This window comes from Salmo salar, chromosome ssa09 (assembly GCF_905237065.1).
Source record: "Salmo salar chromosome ssa09, Ssal_v3.1, whole genome shotgun sequence".
NCBI lineage: Eukaryota > Metazoa > Chordata > Actinopteri > Salmoniformes > Salmonidae > Salmo > Salmo salar.
In genome coordinates, this window is record NC_059450.1 from 40,857,523 (window position 1) to 40,885,167 (window position 27,645).

Here is a 27,645-nt window from a genome sequence, read left to right on the forward strand (position 1 = left end):
GTAGTACAGGGTGTGAGTTTAGGGGGGTTGTTCATGTGACAGTAGTACAGGGTGTGAGTTTAGGGGGTGTTCATGTAGTACAGTAGTACAGGGTGTGAGTTTAGGGGGTTATCATGTAGTACAGTAGTACAGGGTGTGAGTTTAGGGGGGTGTTCATGTAGTACAGGGTGTGAGTTTAGGGGGGGTCTTCATGTATACAGTAGTACAGGGTGTGAGTTTAGGGGGGTTATCATGTAGTACAGTAGTACAGGGTGTGAGTTTAGGGGGTGTTCATGTAGTACAGGGTGTGAGTTTAGGGGGGGTGTTCATGTAGTACAGGGTGTGAGTTTAGGGGGTGTTCATGTATACAGTAGTACAGGGTGTGAGTTTAGGGGGGGTGTTCATGTAGTACAGTAGTACAGGGTGTGAGTTTAGGGGGGGTGTTCATGTAGTACAGTAGTACAGGGTGTGAGTTTAGGGGGGTGTTCATGTATACAGTAGTACAGGGTGTGAGTTTAGGGGGGTGTTCATGTAGTACAGTAGTACAGGGTGTGAGTTTAGGGGGGGTGTTCATGTATACAGTAGTACAGGGTGTGAGTTTAGGGGGGGTCTTCATGTATACAGTAGTACAGGGGTGTGAGTTTAGGGGGTGTATCATGTAGTACAGTAGTACAGGGTGTGAGTTTAGGGGTGTTGTTCATGTAGTACAGGGGTGTGAGTTTAGGGGCGTGTTCATGTGTACAGGGTGTGAGTTTAGGGGGTGTTCATGTATACAGTAGTACAGGGTGTGAGTTTAGGGGGGGTGTTCATGTAGTACAGTAGTACAGGGTGTGAGTTTAGGGGGTGTTCATGTAGTACAGTAGTACAGGGTGTGAGTTTAGGGGGTGTTCATGTATACAGTAGTACAGGGTGTGAGTTTAGGGGGTGTTCATGTAGTACAGTAGTACAGGGTGTGAGTTTAGGGGGGGTGTTCATGTATACAGTAGTACAGGGTGTGAGTTTAGGGGGGTGTTCGCGTAGTACAGTAGTACAGGTTGTGAGTTTAGGGGGGTGTTCATGTATACAGTAGTACAAGGTGTGAGTTTAGAGGGGTGTTCATGTAGTACAGTAGTACAGGGTGTGAGTTTAGGGGTGGGTGTTCATGTATACAGTAGTACAGGGTGTGAGTTTAGGGGGGGTGTTAATGTAGTTTAGTAGTACAGGGTGTGAGTTTAGGGGGGTGTTCATGTATACAGTAGTACAGGGTGTGAGTTTAGGGGGGTGTTCATGTAGTACAGTATTACAGGGTGTGAGTTTAGGGGGGGTGTTCATGTATACAGTAGTACAGGGTGTGAGTTTAGGGGGGGTGTTCATGTATACAGTAGTACAGGGTGTGAGTTTAGGGGGGGTGTTCATGTATACAGTAGTACAGGGTGTGAGTTTAGAGGGGTGTTCATGTAGTACAGTAGTACAGGGTGTGAGTTTAGGGGGGGTGTTCATGTATACAGTAGTACAGGGTGTGAGTTTAGGGGGGGTGTTCATGTATACAGTAGTACAGGGTGTGAGTTTAGGGGGGGTGTTCATGTATACAGTAGTACAGGGTGTGAGTTTAGGGGGGTGTTCATGTAGTACAGTAGTACAGGGTGTGAGTTTAGGGGGGTGTTCATGTATACAGTAGTACAGGGTGTGAGTTTAGGGGGGTGTTCATGTAGTACAGTAGTACAGGGTGTGAGTTTAGGGGGGGTGTTCATGTATACAGTAGTACAGGGTGTGAGTTTAGGGGGTGTTCATGTATACAGTAGTACAGGGTGTGAGTTTAGGGGGGTGTTCATGTATACAGTAGTACAGGGTGTGAGTTTAGGGGGGTGTTCATGTATACAGTAGTACAGGGTGTGAGTTTAGGGGGGTGTTCATGTATACAGTAGTACAGGGTGTGAGTTTAGGGGGGGTGTTCATGTATACAGTAGTACAGGGTGTGAGTTTGGGGGTTGTTCATGTATACAGTAGTACAGGGTGTGAGTTTAGGGGGGGTGTTCATGTAGTACAGTAGTACATGGTGTGAGTTTAGGGGGGTGTTCATGTATACAGTAGTACAGGGTGTGAGTTTAGGGGGGTTATCATCTAGTACAGTAGTACAGGGTGTGAGTTTAGGGGGGGTGTTCATGTAGTACAGGGTGTGAGTTTAGGGGGGGTGTTCATGTATACAGTAGTACAGGGTGTGAGTTTAGGGGGGGTGTTCATGTATACAGTAGTACAGGGGTGTGAGTTTAGGGGGGTGTTCATGTAGTACAGTATTACAGGGTGTGAGTTTAGGGGGGTGTTCATGTATACAGTAGTACAGGGTGTGAGTTTAGGGGGGGTGTTCATGTATACAGTAGTACAGGGTGTGAGTTTAGGGGGGGTGTTCATGTATACAGTAGTACAGGGTGTGAGTTTAGGGGGGTGTTCATGTAGTACAGTAGTACAGGGTGTGAGTTTAGGGGGGGTGTTCATGTATACAGTAGTACAGGGTGTGAGTTTAGGGGGGTGTTCATGTAGTACAGTAGTACAGGGTGTGAGTTTAGGGGGGGTGTTCATGTATACAGTAGTACAGGGTGTGAGTTTAGGGGGGGTGTTCATGTATACAGTAGTACAGGGTGTGAGTTTAGGGGGGGTGTTCATGTATACAGTAGTACAGGGTGTGAGTTTGGGGGGGTGTTCATGTATACAGTAGTACAGGGGTGTGAGTTTAGGGGGTGTTCATGTATACAGTAGTACAGGGTGTGAGTTTAGGGGGGGTGTTCATGTATACAGTAGTACAGGGTGTGAGTTTGGGGGTTGTTCATGTATACAGTAGTACAGGGTGTGAGTTTAGGGGGGTGTTCATGTAGTACAGTAGTACAGGGTGTGAGTTTAGGGGCGGTGTTCATGTATACAGTAGTACAGGGTGTGAGTTTAGGGGGGTTATCATGTAGTACAGTAGTACAGGGTGTGAGTTTAGGGGGTGTGTCATGTAGTACAGGGTGTGAGTTTAGGGGGGTCTTCATGTATACAGTAGTACAGGGTGTGAGTTTAGGGGGGTGTTCATGTATACAGTAGTACAGGGTGTGAGTTTAGGGGGGTGTTCATGTAGTACAGTAGTACAGGGTGTGAGTTTAGGGGGGGTGTTCATGTATACAGTAGTACAGGGTGTGAGTTTAGGGGGGGTGTTCATGTAGTACAGTAGTACAGGGTGTGAGTTTAGGGGGGGTGTTCATGTATACAGTAGTACAGGGTGTGAGTTTAGGGGGTGTTCATGTAGTACAGTAGTACAGGGTGTGAGTTTAGGGGGGGTGTTCATGTATACAGTAGTACAGGGTGTGAGTTTAGGGGGGTGTTCATGTAGTACAGTAGTACAGGGTGTGAGTTTAGGGGGGTGTTCATGTATACAGTAGTACAGGGTGTGAGTTTAGGGGGGGTGTTCATGTATACAGTAGTACAGGGTGTGAGTTTAGGGGGGTGTTCATGTATACAGTAGTACAGGGTGTGAGTTTGGGGGGTGTTCATGTATACAGTAGTACAGGGTGTGAGTTTAGGGGGGTGTTCATGTATACAGTAGTACAGGGTGTGAGTTTAGGGGGGGGTGTTCATGTATACAGTAGTACAGGGTGTGAGTTTGGGGGTTGTTCATGTATACAGTAGTACAGGGTGTGAGTTTAGGGGGGTGTTCATGTAGTACAGTAGTACATGGTGTGAGTTTAGGGGCGGTGTTCATGTGTACAGTAGTACAGGGTGTGAGTTTAGGGGGTTATCATGTAGTACAGTAGTACAGGGTGTGAGTTTAGGGGGGTGTTCATGTAGTACAGGGTGTGAGTTTAGGGGGGTCTTCATGTATACAGTAGTACAGGGTGTGAGTTTAGGGGGGTATCATGTAGTACAGTAGTACAGGGTGTGAGTTTAGGGGGGGGTGTTCATGTAGTACAGGGTGTGAGTTTAGGGGGGTGTCTGCATGTAGTACAGGGTGTGAGTTTAGGGGGGTGTTCATGTAGTACAGTAGTACAGGGTGTGAGTTTAGGGGGGGTGTTCATGTAGTACAGTAGTACAGGGTGTGAGTTTAGGGGGGTGTTCATGTAGTACAGTAGTACAGGGTGTGAGTTTAGGGGGGTGTTCATGTATACAGTAGTACAGGGTGTGAGTTTAGGGGGGGTGTTCATGTAGTACAGTAGTACAGGGTGTGAGTTTAGGGGGGTGTTCATGTATACAGTAGTACAGGGTGTGAGTTTAGGGGGGGTGTTCATGTAGTACAGTAGTACAGGGTGTGAGTTTAGGGGGGTGTTCATGTATACAGTAGTACAGGGTGTGAGTTTAGGGGGGTGTTCATGTAGTACAGTAGTACAGGGTGTGAGTTTAGGGGTGGGTGTTCATGTATACAGTAGTACAGGGTGTGAGTTTAGGGGGGTGTTCATGTAGTACAGTAGTACAGGGTGTGAGTTTAGGGGGGGTGTTCATGCATACAGTAGTACAGGGTGTGAGTTTAGGGGGGGTGTTCATGTATACAGTAGTACAGGGTGTGAGTTTGGGGGGTGTTCATGTATACAGTAGTACAGGGTGTGAGTTTAGGGGGGTGTTCATGTAGTACAGTAGTACAGGGTGTGAGTTTAGGGGCGGTGTTCATGTATACAGTAGTACAGGGTGTGAGTTTAGGGGGGTTATCATGTAGTACAGTAGTACAGGGTGTGAGTTTAGGGGGGTGTTCATGTAGTACAGGGTGTGAGTTTAGGGGGGTCTTCATGTATACAGTAGTACAGGGTGTGAGTTTAGGGGGTGTTCATGTAGTACAGTAGTACAGCGTGTGAGTTTAGGGGGGTGTTCATGTAGTACAGTAGTACAGGCGTGAGTTTAGGGGGTGTTCATGTACACAGTAGTACAGGGTGTGAGTTTAGGGGGGTGTTCATGTATACAGTAGTACAGGGTGTGGGTTTAGGGGGTGTAGTCCAGAGTTGAGTTTAGGGGGTGTTCATGTAGCACAGTAGTACAGGGTGTGAGTTTAGGGGGGTGTTCGCGTAGTACAGTAGTACAGGGTGTGAGTTTAGGGGGGTGTTCATGTAGTAGCCAGTAGTACAGGGTGTGAGTTTAGGGGGGGTGTTCATGTATACAGTAGTACAGGGTGTGAGTTTAGGGGGGTCTTCATGTAGTACAGGGTGTGAGTGTAGGGGGGGTCTTCATGTAGTACAGTAGTACAGGGTGTGAGTTTAGGGGGGTCTTTATGTATTCAGTAGTACAGGGTGTGAGTTTAGGGTGGGTGTTCATGTATACAGTAGTACAGGGTGTGAGTTTAGGGGGGTTATCATGTATACAGTAGTACAGGGTGTGAGTTTAGGGGGGTTATCATGTGTACAGTAGTACAGGGTGTGAGTTTAGGGGGGTTATCTGTATACAGTAGTACAGGGTGTGAGTTTGGGGGGTGTTCATGTATACAGTAGTACAGGGTGTGAGTTTAGGGGGGTGTTCATGTATACAGTAGTACAGGGTGTGAGTTTAGGGGGTGTTCATGTATACAGTAGTACAGGGTGTGAGTTTAGGGGGGTGTTCATGTAGTGTAGTAGTACAGGGTGTGAGTTTAGGGGGGTGTTCATGTAGTACAGTAGTACAGGGTGTGAGTTTTAGGGGGGTTGTTCATGTAGTACAGTAGTACAGGGTGTGAGTTTAGGGGGGGGTGTTCATGTAGTACAGTAGTACAGGGTGTGAGTTTAGGGGGGTGTTCATGTAGTACAGTAGTACAGGGTGTGAGTTTAGGGGGGTGTTCATGTAGTACAGTAGTACAGGGTGTGAGTTTAGGGGTGGGTGTTCATGTATACAGTAGTACAGGGTGTGAGTTTAGGGGGGTGTTCATGTAGTACAGTAGTACAGGGTGTGAGTTTAGGGGGGTGTTCATGTATACAGTAGTACAGGGTGTGAGTTTGGGGGGTGTTCATGTATACAGTAGTACAGGGTGTGAGTTTGGGGGGGGTGTTCATGTATACAGTAGTACAGGGTGTGAGTTTAGGGGGGTGTTCATGTATACAGTAGTACAGGGTGTGAGTTTAGGGGGGTTGTCATGTAGTACAGTAGTACAGGGTGTGAGTTTAGGGGGGGTGTTCATGTAGTACAGGGTGTGAGTTTAGGGGGGTCTTCATGTATACAGTAGTACAGGGTGTGAGTTTAGGGGGGGTGTTCATGTAGTACAGTAGTACAGGGTGTGAGTTTAGGGGGGGTGTTCATGTATACAGTAGTACAGGGTGTGAGTTTAGGGGGGGTGTTCATGTATACAGTAGTACAGGGTGTGAGTTTAGGGGGGTGTTCATGTAGTACAGTAGTACAGGGTGTGAGTTTAGGGGGGTGTTCATGTAGTACAGTAGTACAGGGTGTGAGTTTAGGGGGGGTGTTCATGTATACAGTAGTACAGGGTGTGAGTTTAGGGGGGGTCTTCATGTAGTACAGGGTGTGAGTTTAGGGGGGTCTTCATGTAGTACAGTAGTACAGGGTGTGAGTTTAGGGGGGTGTTTATGTATTCAGTAGTACAGGGTGTGAGTTTAGGGGGGTGTTCATGTATACAGTAGTACAGGGTGTGAGTTTAGGGGGGTGTATCATGTAGTACAGTAGTACAGGGTGTGAGTTTAGGGGGGGTTATCATGTATACAGTAGTACAGGGTGTGAGTTTAGGGGGGTTATCATGTATACAGTAGTACAGGGTGTGAGTTTAGGGGGGTGTTCATGTATACAGTAGTACAGGGTGTGAGTTTAGGGGGGGTGTTCATGTATACAGTAGTACAGGGTGTGAGTTTAGGGGGGTGTTCATGTATACAGTAGTACAGGGTGTGAGTTTAGGGGGGTGTTCATGTAGTACAGTAGTACAGGGTGTGAGTTTAGGGGGGTGTTCATGTAGTACAGTAGTACAGGGTGTGAGTTTAGGGGGTTGTTCATGTAGTACAGTAGTACAGGGTGTGAGTTTAGGGGGGGTGTTCATGTAGTACAGTAGTACAGGGTGTGAGTTTAGGGGGGTTATCATGTAGTACAGTAGTACAGGGTGTGAGTTTAGGGGGGGTGTTCATGTAGTACAGGGTGTGAGTTTAGGGGGGTCTTCATGTATACAGTAGTACAGGGTGTGAGTTTAGGGGGGTTATCATGTAGTACAGTAGTACAGGGTGTGAGTTTAGGGGGGTGTTCATGTAGTACAGGGTGTGAGTTTTTGGGGGGTGTTCATGTAGTACAGGGTGTGAGTTTAGGGGGGGTGTTCATGTATACAGTAGTACAGGGTGTGAGTTTGGGGGGTGTTCATGTACAGTAGTACAGGGTGTGAGTTTAGGGGGGGTGTTCATGTAGTACAGTAGTACAGGGTGTGAGTTTAGGGGGGGTGTTCATGTATACAGTAGTACAGGGTGTGAGTTTAGGGGGGTGTTCATGTAGTACAGTAGTACAGGGTGTGAGTTTAGGGGGGTGTTCATGTATACAGTAGTACAGGGTGTGAGTTTAGGGGGGTGTTCATGTAGTACAGTAGTACAGGTTGTGAGTTTAGGGTGTGTACAGGTGTGAGTTTAGGGGGTGTTCATGTAGTACAGTAGTACAGGGTGTGAGTTTAGGGGGGGTGTTCATGTATACAGTAGTACAGGGTGTGAGTTTAGGGGTGGTGTTCATGTAGTTCAGTAGTACAGGGTGTGAGTTTAGGGGGGGTGTTCATGTATACAGTAGTACAGGGTGTGAGTTTAGGGGGGGTGTTCATGTAGTACAGTAGTACAGGGTGTGAGTTTAGGGGGGTTGTTCATGTAGTACAGTAGTACAGGGTGTGAGTTTAGGGGGGTGTTCATGTAGTACAGTAGTACAGGGTGTGAGTTTAGGGGGGTTATCATGTAGTACAGTAGTACAGGGTGTGAGTTTAGGGGGGGGTGTTCATGTAGTACAGGGTGTGAGTTTAGGGGGGGTCTTCATGTATACAGTAATACAGGGTGTGAGTTTAGGGGGGTTATCATGTAGTACAGTAGTACAGGGTGTGAGTTTAGGGGGGGTTCATGTAGTACAGGGTGTGAGTTTAGGGGGGGTGTTCATGTAGTACAGGGTGTGAGTTTAGGGGGGTGTTCATGTATACAGTAGTACAGGGTGTGAGTTTAGGGGGGTGTTCATGTAGTACAGTAGTACAGGGTGTGAGTTTAGGGGGGTGTTCATGTAGTACAGTAGTACAGGGTGTGAGTTTAGGGGGGGTGTTCATGTATACAGTAGTACAGGGTGTGAGTTTAGGGGGGGTGTTCATGTAGTACAGTAGTACAGGGTGTGAGTTTAGGGGGGTGTTCATGTATACAGTAGTACAGGGTGTGAGTTTAGGGGGGTGTTCATGTAGTACAGTAGTACAGGTTGTGAGTTTAGGGGGGGTGTTCATGTATACAGTAGTACAAGGTGTGAGTTTAGAGGGGTGTTCATGTAGTACAGTAGTACAGGGTGTGAGTTTAGGGGTGGGTGTTCATGTATACAGTAGTACAGGGTGTGAGTTTAGGGGGGTGTTAATGTAGTTTAGTAGTACAGGGTGTGAGTTTAGGGGGGTGTTCATGTATACAGTAGTACAGGGTGTGAGTTTAGGGGGGTGTTCATGTATACAGTAGTACAGGGTGTGAGTTTGGGGGGGTGTTCATGTATACAGTAGTACAGGGTGTGAGTTTAGGGGGGGTGTTCATGTAGTACAGTAGTACAGGGTGTGAGTTTAGGGGGGGTGTTCATGTATACAGTAGTACAGGGTGTGAGTTTAGGGGGGGTGTTCATGTATACAGTAGTACAGGGTGTGAGTTTAGGGGGGGTGTTCATGTATACAGTAGTACAGGGTGTGAGTTTAGGGGGGGTGTTCATGTAGTACAGTAGTACAGGGTGTGAGTTTAGGGGGGTGTTCATGTATACAGTAGTACAGGGTGTGAGTTTAGGGGGGTGTTCATGTAGTACAGTAGTACAGGGTGTGAGTTTAGGGGGGTGTTCATGTATACAGTAGTACAGGGTGTGAGTTTAGGGGGGTGTTCATGTATACAGTAGTACAGGGTGTGAGTTTAGGGGGGTGTTCATGTATACAGTAGTACAGGGTGTGAGTTTGGGGGGTGTTCATGTATACAGTAGTACAGGGTGTGAGTTTAGGGGGGTGTTCATGTATACAGTAGTACAGGGTGTGAGTTTAGGGGGGTGTTCATGTATACAGTAGTACAGGGTGTGAGTTTGGGGGTTGTTCATGTATACAGTAGTACAGGGTGTGAGTTTAGGGGGGTGTTCATGTAGTACAGTAGTACAGGGTGTGAGTTTAGGGGGCGGTGTTCATGTATACAGTAGTACAGGGTGTGAGTTTAGGGGGGTTATCATGTAGTACCGTAGTACAGGGTGTGAGTTTAGGGGGGTGTTCATGTAGTACAGGGTGTGAGTTTAGGGGGGTCTTCATGTATACAGTAGTACAGGGTGTGAGTTTAGGGGGTTATCATGTAGTACAGTAGTACAGGGTGTGAGTTTAGGGGGGGTGTTCATGTAGTACAGGGTGTGAGTTTAGGGGGGTGTTCATGTAGTACAGGGTGTGAGTTTAGGGGGGGTGTTCATGTATACAGTAGTACAGGGTGTGAGTTTAGGGGGGGTGTTCATGTAGTGTAGTAGTACAGGGTGTGAGTTTAGGGGGGGTGTTCATGTAGTACAGTAGTACAGGGTGTGAGTTTAGGGGGGTGTTCATGTATACAGTAGTACAGGGTGTGAGTTTAGGGGGGTGTTCATGTAGTACAGTAGCACAGGGTGTGAGTTTAGGGGGGTGTTCATGTATACAGTAGTACAGGGTGTGAGTTTAGGGGGGTGTTCATGTAGTACAGTAGTACAGGGTGTGAGTTTAGGGGGGGTGTTCATGTATACAGTAGTACAAGGTGTGAGTTTAGGGGGGTGTTCATGTAGTACAGTAGTACAGGGTGTGAGTTTAGGGGTGGGTGTTCATGTATACAGTAGTACAGGGTGTGAGTTTAGGGGGGTGTTCATGTAGTACAGTAGTACAGGGTGTGAGTTTAGGGGGGGTGTTCATGTATACAGTAGTACAGGGTGTGAGTTTAGGGGGGTGTTCATGTAGTACAGTAGTACAGGGTGTGAGTTTAGGGGGGGTGTTCATGTATACAGTAGTACAGGGTGTGAGTTTAGGGGGGGGTGTTCATGTATACAGTAGTACAGGGTGTGAGTTTGGGGGGGTGTTCATGTATACAGTAGTACAGGGTGTGAGTTTAGGGGGTGTTCATGTAGTACAGTAGTACAGGGTGTGAGTTTAGGGGGCGGTGTTCATGTATACAGTAGTACAGGGTGTGAGTTTAGGGGGGGTTATCATGTAGTACAGTAGTACAGGGTGTGAGTTTAGGGGGGGTGTTCATGTAGTACAGGGTGTGAGTTTAGGGGGGTCTTCATGTATACAGTAGTACAGGGTGTGAGTTTAGGGGGGTGTTCATGTAGTACAGTAGTACAGCGTGTGAGTTTAGGGGGGTGTTCATGTAGTACAGTAGTACAGGGTGTGAGTTTAGGGGGGTGTTCATGTATACAGTAGTACAGGGTGTGAGTTTAGGGGGGTGTTCATGTAGTACAGTAGTACAGGGTGTGAGTTTAGGGGGGTGTTCATGTAGTACAGTAGTACAGGGTGTGAGTTTAGGGGGGTGTTCATGTAGTACAGTAGTACAGGGTTTGAGTTTAGGGGGGTGTTCATGTAGTACAGTAGTACAGGGTGTGAGTTTAGGGGGGTGTTCATGTACACAGTAGTACAGGGTGTGAGTTTAGGGGGGTGTTCATGTAGTACAGGGTGTGAGTGTAGGGGGGTGTTCATGTAGTACAGTAGTACAGGGTGTGAGTTTAGGGGGGGTCTTTATGTATTCAGTAGTACAGGGTGTGAGTTTAGGGGGGGTGTTCATGTATACAGTAGTACAGGGTGTGAGTTTAGGGGGGTTATCATGTATACAGTAGTACAGGGTGTGAGTTTAGGGGGGTTATCATGTATACAGTAGTACAGGGTGTGAGTTTAGGGGGGTGTATCATGTATACAGTAGTACAGGGTGTGAGTTTAGGGGGTGTTCATGTATACAGTAGTACAGGGTGTGAGTTTAGGGGGGTGTTCATGTATACAGTAGTACAGGGTGTGAGTTTAGGGGGGTGTTCATGTATACAGTAGTACAGGGTGTGAGTTTAGGGGGGGTGTTCATGTAGTGCAGTAGTACAGGGTGTGAGTTTAGGGGGGTGTTCATGTAGTACAGTAGTACAGGGTGTGAGTTTTAGGGGGGTTGTTCATGTAGTACAGTAGTACAGGGTGTGAGTTTAGGGGGGTGTTCATGTAGTACAGTAGTACAGGGTGTGAGTTTAGGGGGGGTGTTCATGTAGTACAGTAATACAGGGTGTGAGTTTAGGGGGGTGTTCATGTAGTACAGTAGTACAGGGTGTGAGTTTAGGGGGGTGTTCATGTAGTACAGTAGTACAGGGTGTGAGTTTAGGGGGGTGTTCATGTAGTACAGGGTGTGAGTTTAGGGGGGGTGTTCATGTATACAGTAGTACAGGGTGTGAGTTTAGGGGGGTCTTCATGTAGTACAGTAGTACAGGGTGTGAATTTAAGGGGGTGTTCATGTAGTACAGTAGTACAGGGTGTGAGTTTAGGGGGGGTGTTCATGTAGTACAGTAGTACAGGGTGTGAGTTTAGGGGGGGTGTTAATGTATACAGTAGTACAGGGTGTGAGTTTAGGGGGGGTGTTCATGTAGTACAGGGTGTGAGTTTAGGGGGGTGTTCATGTATACAGAAGTACAGGGTGTGAGTTTAGGGGGGGTGTTCATGTATACAGTAGTACAGGGTTTGAGTTTAAGGGGGGTGTTCATGTAGTACAGTAGTACAGGGTGTGAGTTTAGGGGGGTGTTCATGTAGTGCAGTAGTACAGGGTGTGAGTTTAGGGGGGTTATCATGTAGTACAGTAGTACAGGGTGTGAGTTTAGGGGGGTGTTCATGTAGTACAGGGTGTGAGTTTAGGGGGGTCTTCATGTATACAGTAGTACAGGGTGTTAGTTTAGGGGGGTGTTCATGTAGTACAGTAGTACAGGGTGTGAGTTTAGGGGGGTGTTCATGTAGTACAGGGTGTGAGTTTAGGGGGGTGTTCATGCAGTACAGGGTGTGAGTTTAGGGGGGTTATCATGTAGTACAGTAGTACAGAGTATGAGTTTAGGGGGGTTATCATGTATACAGTAGTACAGGGTGTGAGTTTAGGGGGGTCTTTATGTATACAGTAGTACAGGGTGTGAGTTTAGGGGGGTGTTCATGTAGTACAGGGTTTGAGTTTAGGGGGGTGTTCATGTAGTACAGTAGTACTGGGTGTGAGTTTAGGGGTGGTGTTCATGTATACAGTAGTACAGGGTGTGAGTTTAGGGGGGTCTTCATGTAGTACAGGGTGTGAGTTTAGGGGGGTCTTCATGTAGTACAGTAGTACAGGGTGTGAGTTTAGGGGGGTCTTTATGTATACAGTAGTACAGGGTGTGAGTTTAGGGGGGTTATCATGTATACAGTAGTACAGGGTGTGAGTTTAGGGGGGTTATCATGTATACAGTAGTACAAGGTGTGAGTTTAGGGGGGTGTTCATGTATACAGTAGTACAGGGTGTGAGTTTTGGGGGGGTCTCATGTATACAGTAGTACAGGGTGTGAGTTTAGGGGGGTGTTCATGTAGTATAGTAGTACAGGGTGTGAGTTTAGGGGGGGTGTTCATTTAGTACAGTAGTACAGGGTGTGAGTTTAGGGGGGTGTTCATGTAGTACAGTAGTACAGGGTGTGAGTTTAGGGGGGTGTTCATGTAGTACAGTAGTACAGGGTGTGAGTTTAGGGGGGTGTTCATGTAGTACAGTAGTACAGGGTGTGAGTTTAGGGGGGGTGTTCATTTATACAGTAGTACAGGGTGTGAGTTTAGGGGGGGTGTTCATGTATACAGTAGTACAGGGTGTGAGTTTAGAGGGGGGTCTCATGTAGTACAGGGTGTGAGTTTAGGGGGGGTGTTCATGTAGTACAGTAGTACAGGGTGTGAGTTTAGGGGGGGTCTTTATGTATACAGTAGTACAGTGTGTGAGTTTAGGGGGGTGTTCATGTATACAGTAGTACAGGGTTTGAGTTTAGGGGGGTTATCATGTATACAGTAGTACAGGGTGTGAGTTTAGGGGGTGTTCATGTATACAGTAGTACAGGGTGTGAGTTTAGGGGGGGTGTTCATGTCTACAGTAGTACAGGGTGTGAGTTTAGGGGGGGTCTTCATGTAGTACAGTAGTACAGGGTGTGAGTTTAGGGGGGGTGTTCATGTAGTACAGGGTGTGAGTTTAGGGGGGTGTTCATGTCTACAGTAGTACAGGGTGTGAGTTTAGGGGGGGTCTTCATGTAGTACAGTAGTACAGGGTGTGAGTTTAGGGGGGTGTTCATGTATACAGTAGTACAGGGTGTGAGTTTAGGGGGGGTGTTCATGTAGTACAGGGTGTGAGTTTAGGGGGGTGTTCATGTAGTACAGTAGTACAGGGTGTGAGTTTAGGGGGGGTGTTCATGTATACAGTAGTACAGGGTGTGAGTTTAGGGGGGTGTATCATGTAGTACAGTAGTACAGGGTGTGAGTTTAGGGGGGGTGTTCATGTATACAGTAGTACAGGGTGTGAGTTTAGGGGGGTGTTCATGCATCAGTAGTACAGGGTGTGAGTTTAGGGGGGTCGTTCATGTAGTACAGTAGTACAGGGTGTGAGTTTAGGGGGGTGATCATGTATACAGTAGTACAGGGTGTGAGTTTAGGGGGGTGATCATGTAGTACAGTAGTACAGGGTGTGAGTTTAGGGGGGTGTTCATGTATACAGTTGTACAGGGTGTGAGTTTAGGGGGGTGTTCATGTATACAGTAGTACAGGGTGTGAGTTTAGGGGGGGTGTTCATGTAGTACAGTAGTACAGGGTGTGAGTTTAGGGGGGTGTTCATGTAGTACAGTAGTACAGGGTGTGAGTTTAGGGGGGGTGTTCATGTAGTACAGTAGTACAGGGTGTGAGTTTAGGGGGGTGTTCATGTAGTACAGTAGTACAGGGTGTGAGTTTAGGGGGGTGTTCATGTAGTACAGTAGTACAGGGTGTGAGTTTAGGGGGGTGTTCATGTAGTACAGTAGTACAGGGTGTGAGTTTAGGGGGGTGTTCATGTATACAGTAGTACAGGGTGTGAGTTTAGGGGGGGTGTTCATGTATACAGTAGTACAGGGTGTGAGTTTAGAGGGGGGTCTTCATGTATACAGTAGTACAGGGTGTGAGTTTAGGGGGGTGTTCATGTAGTACAGTAGTACAGGGTGTGAGTTTAGGGGGGTGTTCATGTATACAGTAGTACAGGGTGTGAGTTTAGGGGGGTGTTCATGTATACAGTAGTACAGGGTGTGAGTTTAGGGGGGGTGTTCATGTATACAGTAGTACAGGGTGTGAGTTTAGGGGGGGTGTTCATGTCTACAGTAGTACAGGGTGTGAGTTTAGGGGGGGTCTTCATGTAGTACAGTAGTACAGGGTGTGAGTTTAGGGGGGGTGTTCATGTATACAGTAGTACAGGGTGTGAGTTTAGGGGGGTGTTCATGTCTACAGTAGTACAGGGTGTGAGTTTAGGGGGGGTGTTCATGTAGTACAGTAGTACAGGGTGTGAGTTTAGGGGGGGTGTTCATGTATACAGTGTACAGGGTGTGAGTTTAGGGGGGGTGTTCATGTATACATTAGTACAGGGTGTGAGTTTAGGGTGGGGTGTTCATGTAGTACAGTAGTACAGGGTGTGAGTTTAGGGGGGGTGTTCATGTATACAGTAGTACAGGGTGTGAGTTTAGGGGGGGTGTTCATGTAGTACAGTAGTACAGGGTGTGAGTTTAGGGGGGTGTTCATGTATACAGTAGTACAGGGTGTGAGTTTAGGGGGGTGTTCATGTATACAGTAGTACAGGGTGTGAGTTTAGGTGGGGGTGTTCATGTAGTACAGTAGTACAGTGTGTGAGTTTAGGGGGGGTGTTCATGTATACAGTAGTACAGGGTGTGAGTTTAGGGGGGGTGTTCATGTATACAGTAGTACAGGGTGTGAGTTTAGGGGGAGTTATCATGTATACAGTAGTACAGGGTGTGAGTTTAGGGGGGTGTTCATGTATACAGTAGTACAGGGTGTGAGTTTAGGGGGGTGTTCATGTATACAGTAGTACAGGGTGTGAGTTTAGGGGGTGTTCATGTATACAGTAGTACAGGGTGTGAGTTTAGGTGGGTGTTCATGTATACAGTAGTACAGGGTGTGAGTTTAGGGGGAGTTATCATTTATACAGTAGTACAGGGTGTGAGTTTAGGGGGGGTGTTCATGTATACAATAGTACAGGGTGTGAGTTTAGGGGGTGTTCATGTATACAGTAGTACAGGGTGTGAGTTTAGGGGGGGTGTTCATGTATACAGTAGTACAGGGTGTGAGTTTAGGGGGGGTGTTCATGTATACAGTAGTACAGGGTGTGAGTTTAGGGGGGGTGTTCATGTATACAGTAGTACAGGGTTTGAGTTTAGGGTGGGGTGTTCATGTAGTACAGTAGTACAGTGTGTGAGTTTAGGGGGGGTGTTCATGTATACAGTAGTACAGGGTGTGAGTTTAGGGGGGGTGTTCATGTAGTACAGTAGCACAGGGTTGTGAGTTTAGGGAGGGTGTTCATGTATACAGTTGTACAGGGTGTGAGTTTAGGGGGGTCTTCATGTAGTACAGGGTTTGAGTTTAGGGGGGTGTTCATGTATACAGTAGTACAGGGTGTGAGTTTAGGGGGTGTTCATGTATACAGTAGTACAGGGTGTGAGTTTAGGGGGGTGTTCATGTATACAGTAGTACAGGGTGTGAGTTTAGGGGGAGTTATCATTTATACAGTAGTACAGGGTGTGAGTTTAGGGGGTGTTCATGTATACAGTAGTACAGGGTGTGAGTTTAGGGGGGGTGTTCATGTATACAGTAGTACAGGGTGTGAGTTTAGGGGGGTGTTCATGTATACAGTAGTACAGGGTGTGAGTTTAGGGGGGTGTTCATGTATACAGTAGTACAGGGTGTGAGTTTAGGGGGTGTTCATGTATACAGTAGTACAGGGTGTGAGTTTAGGTTGGGGTGTTCATGTAGTACAGTAGTACAGTGTGTGAGTTTAGGGGGGGTGTTCATGTATACAGTAGTACAGGGTGTGAGTTTAGGGGGGTGTTCATGTAGTACAGTAGTACAGGGTTGTGAGTTTAGGGGGGTGTTCATGTATACAGTTGTACAGGGTGTGAGTTTAGGGGGGTGTTCATGTTACGTAGTACAGGGTGTGAGTTTAGGGGGGGTGTTCATGTATACAGTAGTACAGGGTGTGAGTTTAGGGGGGGTGTTCATGTAGTACAGTAGTACAGGGTGTGAGTTTAGGGGGGTGTTCATGTATACAGTAGTACAGGGTGTGAGTTTAGGGGGGGGTGTTCATGTAGTACAGTAGTACAGGGTGTGAGTTTAGGGGGGGTGTTCATGTATACAGTAGTACAGGGTGTGAGTTTAGGGGGGTTATCATGTATACAGTAGTACAGGGTGTGAGTTTAGGGGGGGTGTTCATGTATACAGTAGTACAGGGTGTGAGTTTAGGGGGGGTGTTCATGTATACAGTAGTACAGGGTGTGAGTTTAGGGGGGTGTTCATGTATACAGTAGTACAGGGTGTGAGTTTAGGGGGGTGTTCATGTATACAGTAGTACAGGGTGTGAGTTTAGGGGGGTGTTCATGTAGTACAGTAGTACAGGGTGTGAGTTTAGGTGGGTGTTCATGTATACAGTAGTACAGGGTGTGAGTTTAGGGGGAGTTATCATGTATACAGTAGTACAGGGTGTTAGTTTAGGGGGGGTGTTCATGTATACAGTAGTACAGGGTGTGAGTTTAGGGTGGGGGTGTTCATGTATACAGTAGTACAGGGTGTGAGTTTAGGGGGGGTGTTCATGTATACAGTAGTACAGGGTGTGAGTTTAGGGGGGGTGTTCATGTAGTACAGTAGTACAGGGTGTGAGTTTAGGGGTGGTGTTCATGTATACAGTAGTACAGGGTGTGAGTTTAGGGGGGATTTCATCATATATACAGTAGTACAGATTGTGAGTTTAGGGGGGGTTTCATCATATATACAGTAGTACAGATTGTGAGTTTGGGGGGGGTTTATCGTATATACAATATGTGTATTTTTGGCCCAGGCGGTAAGAACATGTGGTGTGTGTGTGCGTAGGGCCCTGCATGTGCGTAAGAAGATGGGGGGTGACAACATGCCTGTCCAGTTGATCGGGGACATCTTGGCGTCAGAACTGGCTCACCTCCAGCCATACATCCATTTCTGCTCCTGTCAACTCAACGGAGCGACCCTGCTACAGAGCAGGACTGGCAACCAACAGGACTTTAAAGACTTCCTCAAGGTGAGTGAAAAGACAGGAGGAGGACAGGGGAGAGTAGAGAGAGGGGGGGAGGACAGGGGAGAGTAGAGAGAGGGGGGGAGGACAGGGGAGAGTAGAGAGAGGGGGGAGGACAGGGGAGAGTAGAGAGAGGGGGGAGGACAGGGGAGAGTAGAGAGATAGGGGGAGGACAGGGGAGAGTAGAGAGATAGGGGGAGGACAGGGGAGAGTAGAGAGACAGGGGAGAGTAGAGAGAGAGGGGGAGGACAGGGGAGAGTAGAGAGATAGGGGGAGGACAGGGGAGAGTAGAGGAGTACGGGAGGACAGGGGAGAGTAGAGAGAGGGGGAGACAGGGGAGAGTAGGGGAGGACAGGGGAGAGAGGAGGAGTACGAGAGGACAGGGGAGAGAGGAGGAGTTCGGGGGAGAGTAGAGAGGAGGAGTACGGGTGGATAGGGGATAGTAGAGAGAGGGGGAGAACAGGGGAGGACAGTGGAGAGGGGGAGGACAGGGGAGAGGGGGAGGACAGGAAGACAGGGGAGAGAGAGGGGGAGGACAGGGTAGAGAGAGGGGGAGAAGGGGAGGCCAGGGGAGAAAGGGGGAGGACAGGAGAGAGAGGGGGAGAAGGGGAGGACAGGGTAGAGATTGGGAGGACAAGGGAGAGAAGGAAAAGACAGGGAACACATCTACATTGAATGAAGAGAGGAAGAATAGGACAGGAGAACATGCAGTGAGAGAAAGAGGAGGAAAGCGATGTATGAACTTCATGTATCTTTCTGATACATACCAACCTGCTGAGTTGTGCTGATTTATACATGAAAAGTTGTACGTTCATATTGAACAGTGTGTTTCTCCTCCCTCCATCAGAAAATCGCCACAGACTACCGCTGTAAAGGCATGCCCTTATCCAGCTTCCTGCTGAAGCCCATGCAGAGGATCACACGCTACCCTCTACACATCAAGAACGTAAGAGAGAGTAAACCTGTGACTGTGTGCACATGATTACATTTACATGTCACTTAGCAGAAGCTCTTATCCAGAGTTACGTACAGTAGTGAGTCCCCCGTGTGAATCAAACCCACGACCCTGCCATGCTCTACCCACTGAGCCACGTGGGACTATTTATCTATAGTACCTGGGTGTGTATTAGTATTGTGTACAAACATGTAACCTATGTGTATTTCTTGTGTCGGGAGTTTTTCCTAGCCACCGTGCTTCTACATTGCTTGTGTTGGGAGTTTTTCCTAGCCACCGTGCTTCTACATTGCTTGTGTCGGGAGTTTTTCCTAGCCACCGTGCTTCTACATTGCTTGTGTCGGGAGTTTTTCCTAGCCACCGTGCTTCTACATTGCTTGTGTCGGGAGTTTTTCCTAGCCACCGTGCTTGTACATTGCTTGTGTCGGGAATTTTTCCTAGCCACCGTGCTTCTACATTGCTTGTGTCGGGAGTTTTCCTAGCCACCGTGCTTGTACATTGCTTGTGTCGGGAGTTTTTCCTAGCCACCGTGCTTGTACATTGCTTGTGTCGGGAGTTTTTCCTAGCCACCGTGCTTGTACATTGCTTGTGTCGGGAGTTTTTCCTAGCCACCGTGCTTCTACATTGCTTGTGTCGGGAGTTTTTCCTAGCCACCGTGCTTCTACATTGCTTGTGTCGGGAGTTTTTCCTAGCCACCGTGCTTCTACATTGCTTGTGTCGGGAGTTTTTCCTAGCCACCGTGCTTCTACATTGCTTGTGTCGGGAGTTTTTCCTAGCCACCGTGCTTGTACATTGCTTGTGTCGGGAGTTTTTCCTAGCCACCGTGCTTCTACATTGCTTGTGTCGGGAGTTTTTCCTAGCCACCGTGCTTGTACATTGCTTGTGTCGGGAGTTTTTCCTAGCCACCGTGCTTCTACATTGCTTGTGTCGGGAGTTTTTCCTAGCCACCGTGCTTGTACATTGCTTGTGTCGGGAGTTTTTCCTAGCCACCGTGCTTCTACATTGCTTGCTCTGTGGGGTTTTAGGCTGGGTTTCTGTAATGCACTTTGACATCTGCTGATTTTAAAATGGGGCTTTTATAAAACACATTTGATTGATTTTCAGATCCTGGAGAGTACCCAGGAGGAGCATGCAGACTGCGGGCCCCTGAGAGAGGCTCTGGAGCGGGCTGAGGAGCTGTGCACTCAGGTCAACGAGGGGGTCAGGGAGAAGGAGAACTGTGACAGGCTGGAGTGGATACAGTCACACGTACAGTGTGAGGGAGTCACAGAGGTAGACACTCACATGTAGTCTCACTTGCTCACATACACACATTGTACATGTGACTCAGTTGGTAGAGCATGGTGTTTGCAACGCCAGGGTTGTGGGTTGGATTCCCACGGGGGACCAGTACAGAAAAAAAAAAATGTATGAAATGTATGCATTCACTGCTGTAAGTCGCTCTGGATAAGAGCGTCTGCTAAATGACTAAAATGTAAATGTAAAATGTACACATACACAGATAGTATCTCACTCACTCATTCTCTCTCACACACACACACATACTGTACACATACACACACTGTATATACACAGATAGTATCTCACTCACACACATACACACACATTGTACACATACACACACCGTATATACACATTATCTCACAGACACACACACACACACGCCATATATACACAGATAATATCTCACACACACACACCATATATACACAACTAATATCTCACACACACTCATACCTCTGTAACATGTGTCTCCCGTGCAGAACTTGGTGTTTAACTCTCTGACGAACTGCCTGGGGCCTCGTAAGCTGCTCCACAGTGGGAAGGTGTATAAGATGAAGAGCAATAAGGAGCTGTGGGCTTTCCTCTTTACCGACTTCCTGTTGCTCACCCACACTGCCAGACAGTTCAGCTCCTCAGGACCAGACAAGCTCTTCACCAGCAAGAACAGCACACAGCTTAAGATGTACAAGCCGGTGAGAGAGACAGACACACACCACGGACATGCTGACACAGACACACACACACCACGGACATGCTGACACACACACACACCGCGGACATGCTGACACACACACACACACACACTGCTGACACACACACAGACACACACACACACACACACCGCGGACATGCTGACACACACACACCGCGGACATGCTGACACACACACACCGCGGACATGCTGAACACACACACACCACGGACATGCTGACACACACACACACCGCGGACATGCTGACACACACACACCACGGACATGCTGACACACACACACACACCACGGACATGCGCACACACACACACCACGGACATGCTGACACACACACACAAACACACACACACACACACAGACATGCTGACACACACACACACACCACGGACATGCTGACACACACACACACACCACGGACATGCTGACACACACACACACACCACGGACATGCTGCACACACACACACACACCACGGACATGCTGACACACACACACACCACGGACATGCTGACACACACACAGACACACACTGCTGACACACACACACACACCACGGACATGCTGACACACACACACACCACGGACATGCTGACACACACACAGACACACACCGCGGACATGCTGACACACACACAGACACACACTGCTGACACACACACAGACACACACCGCGGACATGCTGACACAGACACACACACACCACGGACATGCTGACACACACACACCACGGACATGCTGACACACACACACCACGGACATGCTGACACACACACACACCACGGACATGCTGACAGACACATGTTAGTTCCAAGTGGTTCGTTTTGGCAAGATACAGAAATGACACTTCCTGTTGGAAAAGCGTCCCTCATCGGAGCCCATTTAAATGAAATGCATCCCTGTCTCCATCACAATAGTTATGACTTGTTATGACTTGTAAAACATTCTTTATAGGATACTTCAACGGGGGACTATCATTCTTTACCTCAGGATACTTCAACGGGGGACTATCATTCTTTACCTCAGGATACTTCAACGGGGGACTATCATTCTTTACCCCAGGATACTTCAACGGGGGACTATCATTCTTTACCCCAGGATACTTCAACGGGGGACTATCATTCTTTACCCCAGGATACTTCAACGGGTGACTATCATTCTTTACCCCAGGATACTTCAACGGGGGACTATCCAGGAGAATAAAGAAAAAGGACCACTGTTTCTGCAACATAGAGCTGATTATTTATTGACAGGACAAACCAACAGGCTTATCTTTCTACGTAATTGCCTTCATCAGAGCCTTGGGTAGGCAAAAAGGAACCTACCTGTATGGCCTTTTGTTGAAGCTGAGCTGAAGCGTATTTGGCTACAATTTCTATATGTGTATAATGTCATGGTTATGAGAGGCTTATGAAGCGTGTGTATAATGTCATGGTTATGAGAGGCTTATGAAGCGTGTGTATAACGTCATGGTTATGAGAGGCTTATGAAGCGTGTGTATAACGTCATGGTTATGAGAGGCTTATGAAGCGTGTGTATAACGTCATGGTTATGAGAGGCTTATGAAGCGTGTGTATAACGTCATGGTTATGAGAGGCTTATGAAGCGTGTGTATGACGTCATGGTTATGAGAGGCTTATGAAGCGTGTGTATGATGTCATGGTTATGAGAGGCTTATGAAGCGTGTGTATAATGTCATGGTTATGAGAGGCTTATGAAGAGTGTATGATGTCATGGTTATGAGAGGCTTATGAAGCGTGTGTATAATGTCATGGTTATGAGAGGCTTATGAAGCGTGTGTATGATGTCATGGTTATGAGAGGCTTATGAAGCGTGTGTATAATGTCATGGTTTTGAGAGGCTTATGAAGCGTGTGTATGATGTCATGGTTATGAGAGGCTTATGAAGCGTCTGTATAATGTCATGGTTATGAGAGGCTTATGAAGCGTGTGTATGATGTCATGGTTATGAGAGGCTTATGAAGCGTGTGTATAACGTCATGGTTATGAGAGGCTTATGAAGTGTGTTGTGTCCTCCTGTAGCCGGTGTTCCTCAACGAGATTCTAGTGAAGCTGCCTGACTCCTCCAGTGAAGAGCCCTTCTTCCACATCTCCAACATAGACAGAGTCTACAGCCTCAAAACAGAGAACATCAACGAGAGGTGTACACACACACGCACACACACATCTCACACAAACTTACTGACACACAAATCAAATCAAATTTCAAATCAAATCAAATTTATTTTTATATAGCCCTTCGTACATCAGGTGATATTCTCAAAGTGCTGTACAGAAACCCAGCCTAAAACCCCAAACAGCAAGCAAAGCATGTGAAAGAAGCACGGTGGCTAGGAAAAACTCCCTAGGAAAAACTCCCTAGAAAGGCCAAAAACCTAGGAAGAAACCTAGAGAGGAACCAGGCTATGAGGGGTGGCCAGTCCTCTTCTGGCTGTGCAGGGTGGATATTATAACAGAACATGGTCAAGATGTTAAAATGTTCATAAATGACCAGCATGGTCAAATAATAATAATCATAGTAGTTGTCGAGGGTGCAACAAGCACGTCCGGTGAACAGGTCAGGGTTCCATAGCCGCAGGCAGAACAGTTGAAACTGGAGCAGCAGCACGGCCAGGTGGACTGGGGACAGCAAGGAGTCATCATACCAGGTAGTCCTGAGGCATGGTCCTAGGGCTCAGGTCCTCCGAGAGAAAGACAGAGAAAGAGAGAATTAGAGAGAGCATATTTAAATACACACAGGACACCGGATAAGACAAGAGAAATACTCCAGATGTAACAGACTGACCCTAGCCCCCGACACATAAACTACTGCAGCATAAATACTGGAGGCTGAGACAGGAGGGATCAGAAGACACTGTGGCCCCATCCGATGATACCCCGGACAGGGCCAAACAGGCAGGATATAACCCCACCCACTTTGCCAAAGCACAGCCCCCACACCACTAGAGGGATGTCTCCAACCACCAACTTACCGTCCTAAGACAAGGCCGAGTATAGCCCACAACGATCTCCGCCATGGCACAACCCAAGGGGGGGCGCCAACCCAGACAGGAAGACCACGTCAGTGACTCAACCCACTCAAGTGACACACCCCTCCCATGGACGGCATGGAAGAACACCAGTAGGCCAGTGACTCAGCCCCTGTAAAAGGGTTAGAGGCAGAGAATCCCAGTGGAAAGAGGGGAACCGGCAAGGCAGAGACAGCAAGGGCGGTTCGTTGCTCCAGCCTTTCCGTTCACCTTCACACTCCTGGGCCAGACTATACTTAATCATAGGACCTACTGAAGAGATAAGTCTTCAGTAAAGACTTAAAGGTTGAGACTGAGTCTGCGTCTCTCACATTGGTAGGCAGACCATTCCATAAAAATGGAGCTCTATAGGAGAAAGCCCTACCTCCAGCCGTTTGCTTAGAAATTCTAAGGACAATTAGGAGGCCTGCGTCTTGTGACCGTAGCGTACGTGTAGGTATGTACGGCAGGACCAAATCGGAAAGATAGGTAGGAGCAAGCCCATGTAATGCTTTGTAGGTTAGCAGTAAAACCTTGAAATCAGCCCTTGCCTTAACAGGAAGCCAGTGTAGGGAGGCTAGCACTGGAGTAATATGATCAAATTTTTTGGTTCTAGTCAGGATTCTAGCAGCCGTATTTAGCACTAACTGAAGTTTATTTAGTGCTTTATCCGGGTAGCCGGAAAGTAGAGCATTGCAGTAGTCCAGCCTAGAAGTAACAAAAGCATGGATTAATTTTTCTGCGTCATTTTTGGACAGAAAATTTCTGATTTTTGCAATGTTACGTAGATGGAAAAAAGCTGTCCTTGAAACAGTCTTGATATGTTCTTCAAAAGAGAGATCAGGGTCCAGAGTAACGCCGAGGTCCTTCACAGTTTTATTTGAGACGACTGTACAACCATCCAGATTAATTGTCAGATTCAACAGAAGATCTCTTTGTTTCTTGGGACCTAGAACAATCATCTCTGTTTTGTCCGAGTTTAAAAGTAGAAAGTTTGCAGCCATCCACTTCTTTATGTCTGAAACACAGGCTTCTAGCGAGGGCAATTTTGGGGCTTCACCATGTTTCATTGAAATGTACAGCTGTGTGTCGTCCGCATAGCAGTGAAATTTAACATTATGTTTTCGAATTACATCCCCAAGAGGTAAAATATATAGTGAAAACAATAGTGGTCCTAAAACGGAACCTTGAGGAACACCGAAATTTACAATTGATTTGTCAGAGGACAAACCATTCACAGAGACAAACTGATATCTTTCCGACAGATAAGATCTAAACCAGGCCAGAACTTGTCCATGTAGACCAATTTGGGTTTCCAATCTCTCCAAAAGAATGTGGTGATCGATGGTATCAAAAGCAGCACTAAGATCTAGGAGCACGAGGACAGATGCAGAGCCTCGGTCTGACGTCATTAAAAGGTCATTTACCACCTTCACAAGTGCAGTCTCAGTGCTATGATGGGGTCTAAAACCAGACTGAAGCGTTTCGTATACATTGTTTGTCTTCAGGAAGGCAGTGAGTTGCTGTGCAACAGCTTTTTCTACAATTTTTGAGAGGAATGGAAGATTCGATATAGGCCGATAGTTTTTTATAATTTCTGGATCAAGATTCGGCTTTTTCAAGAGAGGCTTTATTACTGCCACTTTTAGTGAGTTTGGTACACATCCGGTGGATAGAGAGCCGTTTATTATGTTCAACATAGGAGGGCCAAGCACAGGAAGCAGCTCTTTCAGTAGTTTAGTTGGAATAGGGTCCAGTATGCAGCTTGAGGGTTTGGAGGCCATGATTATTTTCATCATTGCGTCAAGAGATATAGTACTAAAACACTTTAGTATCTCCCTTGATCCTAGGTCCTGGCAGAGTTGTGTAGACTCAGGACAATGGAGCTTTGGAGGAATACCCAGATTTAAAGAGGAGTCTGTAATTTGCTTTCTAATGATCATGATCTTTTCCTCAAAGAAGTTCATAAATTTATTACTGCTGAAGTGAAAGCCATCCTCCATTTGCGAAGGCTGCTTTTTAGTTAGCTTTGCGACAGTATCAAAAAGAAATTTAGGATTGTTCTTATTTTCCTCAATTAAGTTGGAAAAATAGGATGATCGAGCAGCAGAGGGCTCTTCGATACTGCACGGTACTGTCTTTCGGAAGACTTCCAGTTTGGTGTGGCGCCATTTCCGTTCCAATTTTCTGGAAGCTTGCTTCAGAGCTCGTGTATTTTCTGTATACCAGGGAGCTAGTTTCTTATGACAGATGTTTTTCGTTTTTAGGGGTGCAACTGCATCTAGGGTATTGCGCAAGGTTAAATTGAGTTCCTCGGTTAGGTGGTTAACTGATTTTTGTCCTCTGACGTCCTTGGGTAGGCAGAGGCAGTCTGAAGGGCATCAAGGAATCTTTGGGTTGTCTGAGAATTTATAGCACGACTTTTACACACACATACTCACAAACACAAATGCAGTTACACATGCCACACACACTTCTATGCAGGCAGTCACACATTCCGTTGTCCTTACTCATGGTGTGCTGTCTGTTCTGCAGGACGGCCTGGGTCCAGAAGATCAAGGCTGCGTGTGAGGACATCTTCCAGATGGACAAGAAGAAGAGAGCAAAGGCCTACCAAGGTTGACCTCCACACACACACACACACACACACACACACACACACACACACACACACACACACACACACACACACACACAGTAAAATCAGTAGTCCTAGTAATATTCTGACTCCTCCCCTGTGTATTCTGACTCCTCCCCTGTGTATTCTGACTCTTCCCCGTGTATTCTGACTCCTCCCCGTGTATTCTGACTCCTCCCCGTGTATTCTGACTCCTCCCCGTGTATTCTGACTCCTCCCCGTGTATTCTGACTCCTCCCCGTGTATTCTGACTCCTCCCCGTGTATTCTGACTCCTCCCCGTGTATTCTGACTCCTCCCCCTGTGAATTATGACTCCTCCCCCTGTGAATTATGACTCCTCCCCTGTGAATTATGACTCCTCCCCCTGTGAATTATGACTCCTCCCCCCTGTGTATTATGACCCCCTCCCCCCTGTGTATTATGACTCCTTCCCCTCTGTATTCTGACTCCTCCTCCTGTGTATTCTGACTCCTCCTCTTCTGTATTCTGACTCCTCCTCTTCTGTATTCTGACTCCTCCTCTTCTGTATTCTGACCCCTCCTCTTCTGTATTCTGACCCCTCCTCTTCTGTATTCTCACCCCACCTCTTCTGTATTCTCACCCCTCCTCTTCTGTATTCTGACTCCTCCTCTTCTGTATTCTGACTCCTCCTCTTCTGTATTCTGACTCCTCCTCTTCTGTATTCTGACTCCTCCCCCCCGGTGTATTCTGACTCCTCCCCCCGGTGTATTCTGACTCCTCCCCCTGTGTATTCTGACTCCTCCCCCCTGTGTATTCTGACTCCTCCCCCCTGTGTATTCTGACTCCTCCCCCTGTGTATTCTGACTCCTCCCCCCTGTGTATTCTGACTCCTCCCCCCGTGTATTCTGACTCCTCCCCCCGTGTATTCTGACTCCTCCCCCCTGTGTATTCTGACTCCTCCCCCCTGTGTATTCTGACTCCTCCCCCCGTGTATTCTGACTCCTCCCCCCGTGTATTCTGAACCTTCCTCCTCTGTATTCTGATCCCTCCTCCTCTGTATTCTGACTCCTGTGTATTCTCACCCCTCCTGTGTATTCTCACCCCTCCTGTGTATTCTCACCCCTCTGTATTCTGACTCCTCTTCTGTATTCTGACTCCTCCTCCTCTGTATTCTGACTCCTCCTCCTGTGTAGTCTGACTCCTCCTCCTGTGTAGTCTGACTCCTCCTCCTGTGTATTCTGACTCCTCCTCCTCTGTATTCTGACTCCTCCTTTGTAGTCTGACTCCTCCTCCTCTGTATTCTGACCCCTCCTCCTCTGTATTCTCACCCCTCCTCCTGTGTATTCTGTATATCTACAGCTTGTTCTCTGAAGGCCAGTGGAATCGGCCGTCTATTAGTCACCATCCTGGAGGCCACTGAACTGAAGTCCTGCAAACCCAACGGTGAGGCTTATACACATCATGCAGTACATGGTTTACCCACAAAGCACACATGAACTAGTACCATCTAACCACACCATGAATGTTTCCATTGTAACACTGTAACTCTTGTACAGACTGTTCATCTTTTGAGCACTGGTATGTAATAAAACCCTTCTCCTTTCACCTCCTCCTCCTTGTCCTCCCCCTAAACCTCCCCCTCCTCCAACCCTCCTCCTCTTCACCTCCTTCCGTCTCCTCCTAATGCTCCCCCTCATCCTACCCTCCCAACC

The 27,645-nt window shown here is 47.4% G+C and overlaps 1 protein-coding gene across 1 annotated transcript in view; it reads left to right on the top strand.

Moving 5' to 3' along the window:
- Positions 1 to 27,645, top strand: part of LOC106611341 (intersectin-2-like) — a 115,667-nt gene that overhangs the window by 84,755 nt on the left and 3,267 nt on the right. Inside the window, 7 exon segments of the mRNA XM_045723678.1 lie at positions 17,180 to 17,363; positions 18,205 to 18,303; positions 19,417 to 19,584; positions 20,076 to 20,288; positions 22,348 to 22,466; positions 25,869 to 25,951; positions 27,293 to 27,376. Of these exon segments, the coding sequence (XP_045579634.1) occupies positions 17,180 to 17,363; positions 18,205 to 18,303; positions 19,417 to 19,584; positions 20,076 to 20,288; positions 22,348 to 22,466; positions 25,869 to 25,951; positions 27,293 to 27,376 (950 nt within the window).